Source organism: Trichoderma aggressivum (genome assembly GCF_033847375.1).
Source record: "Trichoderma aggressivum f. europaeum strain CBS 100526 chromosome Unknown scaffold_071, whole genome shotgun sequence".
NCBI lineage: Eukaryota > Fungi > Ascomycota > Sordariomycetes > Hypocreales > Hypocreaceae > Trichoderma > Trichoderma aggressivum.
In genome coordinates this window covers 36,655-41,491 of record NW_026946437.1, presented here as the reverse complement: position 1 = coordinate 41,491, position 4,837 = coordinate 36,655, and the positions used below count along the sequence as shown (strand labels likewise).

General features: G+C 51.8%; 1 protein-coding gene across 1 annotated transcript; it reads right to left on the bottom strand.

The window, feature by feature from the left end:
- Positions 1–1,554: 1,554 nt before the first annotated feature.
- On the bottom strand, positions 1,555–3,463 carry Triagg1_10339 (uncharacterized protein; the record flags this gene model as incomplete). The annotated part of the gene is made up of 3 exons (XM_062894400.1): positions 1,555–3,117; positions 3,183–3,266; positions 3,320–3,463. The coding sequence occupies 3 exons, from the start codon at positions 3,461–3,463 to the stop codon at positions 1,555–1,557; spliced, it is 1,791 nt and encodes a 596-aa protein (XP_062750690.1).
- Positions 3,464–4,837: the final 1,374 nt, after the last annotated feature.

Genomic DNA, 4,837 nt, shown 5'->3' with positions numbered 1-4,837 from the left:
CCCCCCCCCCCCCCCCCCCCCCCCCCCCCCCCCCCCCCCCCCCCCCCCCCCCCCCCCCCCCCCCCGGCTGTGCAGTGTGCCTGGATAGGGCTTTGTGAGCTGTCTTTTGCATGTTGCGTGTTTACGTTGCCTTGCCAGCTCAGGTGAGCTACTAGTAAAAGGGGTGAAGAGAGATATTCCACTGGATGCCCCTTGTAAGCCATCGGCGTCGACACCGCCAGAGTGAAGATGAATCACCGTTTTCTCGTCAAGCATAGGCGTCATGGCTGTGGTAGTGTGATGCCCATTGCGTGTCCCAACACCAGCTATTTTCACGTTCCCATATATAGCATATGCTCGCTAGAAGCTTCGTCTGTGGAAATAGGCTCAGCTATTTTGAGACGGAGTGACCGGGTCAAGGATGGCTTTGTGCTGGTAGGCCTAGGATTTTGTTTGCCACTTTCGACAAAATAATTCAGGACAGAGTATAATTAGTAATTCACTCTGTGTCTCAGGTCTTGCTCGCTTTTCTTGCTTCGTGTTGAAAAATAGGCGAGGATGTTTTTTTGGAGCAGCTTCTTTCGTTTGTATAGCCGAAGGAAAGGGACGGGGCTTTGCGACTAATTATAGATATTGAGCGTTACAAAGTTGTGCTGATGAGGATATAGAGTAGTCGTATATGCTTGGAGGTTTTCCCGAGGGCACGGGGTTGAGATGTATAGGCAGAAGAACATGAATCATCTGGCTGAGGACATAGTGGGATGAGAGTGATGATGTAAGAGTTGTTGAGATGAAAATAAAGGGGGTGGCTTCGCTATCAAACAAACATACATGAGTAACTGAATTCCAACTCTGACATCTCAGCCTCGAAGACATCGTGACGCAGAAAGGTTTGGACCAGACAGTCAAGACATCAGGAAAAGAAGAGTACAAGCCGAACCCCAAGATATCCAGAACCATTCATACATCACTGTCCAACGACACAAGGAATATCCTTTAGAGGCAACAACACGTAACAAGAGTCATCCACTTGCAACTCCCTTCATGGATCTACCAAGGCAGTTGATCTAATGAAGCAAAAGCATTTTACTAAATGAACCGCTTTTCATCGACACATCCATCTTCTCTCGCTGATCAAACCCCGCCTTTCCTCCAGAAAAAAAAACCCAGTGATTAACCCCCGTATTGCTTGCTTTCCGTGCCCACATGATGTGCCATCAACCTCTAAATGGTAAACCCAATACCCATGGCAGAAAAGAAAAGAAGAAGAAACGAAAGAAGGAATAAAAGCTTGATATAACACACAGTGACAAAGATCTAAAGAAAGTTTGGGTTCCCGTGCATAGCCCAGATAGCAAATAACGCCAGTCCTCCATGAATCCGCGGAGCCACATGAGATATTAAAACAATGATTAAAAGTAAAAATGGCGAGCCCAGTCAGAGTAGCCATAGACTTCCGATCCCAAAGGTAGGAAGTGTTATAAAGCCTGTGTAAGTGGCCCGCATCTAGCCACGTCTATCGAGTATCCAATACGAGCATTATCGAGTGAAAACGAACCCAAGAAGCCAGCGAGGCTAGTGCTGGTGATTGTGGCCATCGCCGTGACTGTGGCCCTCGCTGTGCGCGCTGTGCGACGATTCGCTAGCTCGTCGAGTTGAGCACGCCGAGGAAGTCTCAACCACACAGCATCCCTCTGCCCGACAATCGTCGACGCAGTCAAGGAGGCAGAGGCGAGCGGGCTCTTCGGAAGTTCCATCATGAGTGAGCGCCACCGCGTCACCGTCGTGCTGGTGGTTGTTGTCAAGACAGAACTCGGGTTGGATCGTGGCGCTATGAATGCCGTGGCCGTGCAGGCACTTTCTGGCCTGCCTAGCTAGCTGCATGTACTTCTCGCCGTTGTGCGTGTCGAGTTCGGAGGACACTTGGAGATGCATGCTGGCAACAATCTTGGTATCAGAAAGCTGCCATACGTGGATGTGGTGGCAGCTGACGACTCCCTTGAGGGTCTCGATATCATCTCGGATTGCCTTGATGCTGATGTTCTCAGGAGTCGCCTGTAGCAAGACACGAGACGTAGCCAGAGTCAAGGGGATGGATGTCTTGAGAATAATGGCAGTAATGACGAGAGAGACAGCCGGATCAGCGTAGAGCTTGCCGGGCCAGTCAGTGAGCCAGATGACGAGGGCCGTGATGATGACACCGACATTTCCCAGAGCATCGCCTATCACATGGAGCATCATGGCATGCATACCCATATCAGCATGGTTGTGCCCGCTAACTTTGGAGCCTGGCTTTTGTGGAAGCGTATGGTTATGGCCCCTGTGCACACCAGAATCGCGTCGAGTTCTCGGTTTCTTAGAGGAAGAGCTTTGGGAGTAGGAAAGATGAGATCCCTTTGAGTCCTGGAGAAGCGGTGATACCTCATTAACGTCGTTCTCCGAGTCCGTAAAGGGAGTCTCCTCCCCAGAGTCATTTTGGCTAGTCGCGCAGACGGTGGATGATGCAGCTCTACTAGCAGCTAGAATCTCCTGTCGAAAGCTGGCGGGGTGAATGCTCATATCCTCGATGCTAGCGAAGCGAGCATGGCCTTTGTTGGGCTGGCGTTGGTGCTCTCGGCCCCTGGACTGGGTAGATGTTCGGCTTGCTCTGGTGTTGGACTCATCTCGACTTGTAGAATCGTCGCCAAAGTGAATGCGTCTCGAAGTCTCGGGGCTCTCTGTGCTAGCTCGGCGCCCCGTCTCGACAGCTCTTCGGACAATTACTTCAGGGAGGACATCGCCAACGGCCCCTTGCTCATCAGCGATCGAGGCACCATCATACTGTCCCTCTTCAAGATCACAGTCGTCACGGTGCGAGTGGGCGTGGTCGTTTTCGTGTTCATGACCATGTTCGTGGCCATGGCCGTCGCCGTGATCATGGTCGTGGTCGTGTCCGTGGTCGTGTCCGTGACCCCCCAAAACCACAAAGCCCAGCAAGTTGGAAAATAGTCCGGCACAGCCAACGATCAGAATGAGCTTCGGGTTGTTGATTTCGGGCGGCTCGACGAAGCGAGTCAGGGCTTCGAGGATGATGGAGACGCAAAGCGCGATTAAGAAGACTGCGTTGAAGAAGGCGCCTAGAATCTCGGCTCGTACCCACTGCGAACAACGAATGTTAGCTACGTTCACGTCTGTTTTGCGTCAAGGCCAAGAGGCCGACTTACGCCAAAGGTGAACTCGTCTGTTGTGGCCTTTTGCGACGCCATCACGGCCCACAAACCGATGGCTAGCGAGATGATGTCGTTCAACTATAGAGAATTAGTCGTCTCCCTATGAAAGGAGGAAGCATCGCGTATCGCACCATGTGGAAGGCGTCGGCCGTCAGCGCCAGCGAATGGGCCAGAAAGCCGCATATCAGCTCAAGAAGGAAGAAGGCCGTGTCGATGGCAATCATGACTTTGATGCGGGTGCTCTTGGACCACGCAAACCGGGAGGTTTTCGCCATTGCGAGCAGGAATGGAGCGCCGGGGCCGGCGCGCGTTGTCGTGGAAAAGCTGCAGGAGGCGAAATGGGATGATCAAAGGAGAGGAGGAGGAGAAGGAGAGGGAGGAGAGTCGCGAGAGATGGTTGAGGCGACGAGAAAAATTTGCGACGGATTTTTCTCTATTTAAGAGCGGGAGTTGTGCAGACAAAGAAGAAGCAATTGTTGGAAGTTGGGAGTTGAAATGCTGTTGGCCGCAGGTGGGGTCGTAGCGTCAGACCACAGTGAATGGCGCCCTGGAACGCTGTGAACTTAAGTCAACGCCTTGACTGCAGCTAAAAAGCATCCGCATCGGCCGGTGCAGGCTAGTGGATGGAATTTTTCGTATCCAGGCGGATGAGTGGATGAATCGAGAGGAGAGTGAATTGTGTTGCCGGTTGAGAGTTTGTTTGTACAAGTTGGACTCAGAAGGGAAGAATCAGGAATCCGGCATCATGGGGTATGTAGATCGCCACTTGGGTTATAGGGCCGGCCGGATCGCGGGAGGCAAAGAATGGATGGATGGATGACAGCGCTATTACTTAAGGCAGCAGTGCCTTGGTTATTCAATACAGACGTATCTAGTCAGAGCTTCTGGCAACCTTAGTCAGAACTACTCAAAAGCCACTCGTATGTACGAAGTGCGAGGCGAGCATTGCAGACAAGTCGGAGGATTCGTACAGTATATCCGCCATGGTACTGTAAGCCGCTCGTAACAGAAATTATACTGTCCAAGCGTGGCGCCACCACGCCATTGTGGAAGATATTTCTGTATTGTTGCTTTATAAAAGGGGTCCATGCACTGTTTTCTACCAAGATGGTAAAACATCATCGGTAATTGAGGAATTGAGCTGCTGTATTATCGCAGATGCACCTCATCTTTCTAGGCGGGCCAATTCACAGCGATTGCATGTGTGTTCCTGCGTCATGATACCGCTTGACATCATCTCCCGCAGCCTCACATTGCTACCTTCAATGGTTACTTGGCACCTTGGGCACCGTGCAAATGGCCAGACCAGCTAAAGCAGGGCCCTGTCCGAGGCTACAGTACGGAACACTTGGCGGTCATATGGATCGCAGCTCGGTGACCATCGGCTCGGCTGTGGCTCTCCCGTCACCCTGAACACGACATTATCGCCGTGAGTGGCAAGATGCGACGTCAACAAGCCAGATAGGGGGAGCTGATCTGGATTGTGGATTGAATGTCACCCTAACGCATGTCACTGCAGCTGTTTCTCAATAGCTGAGTTGAGTGCTACGCTTCCATACGGTGGTTACGCTGATCTAAAGTATGACAACTCCTACTCGCATGTGTAGCTTTTGTCGGGTGTCTGCTTCATAGACCTAAACCACCTGGAT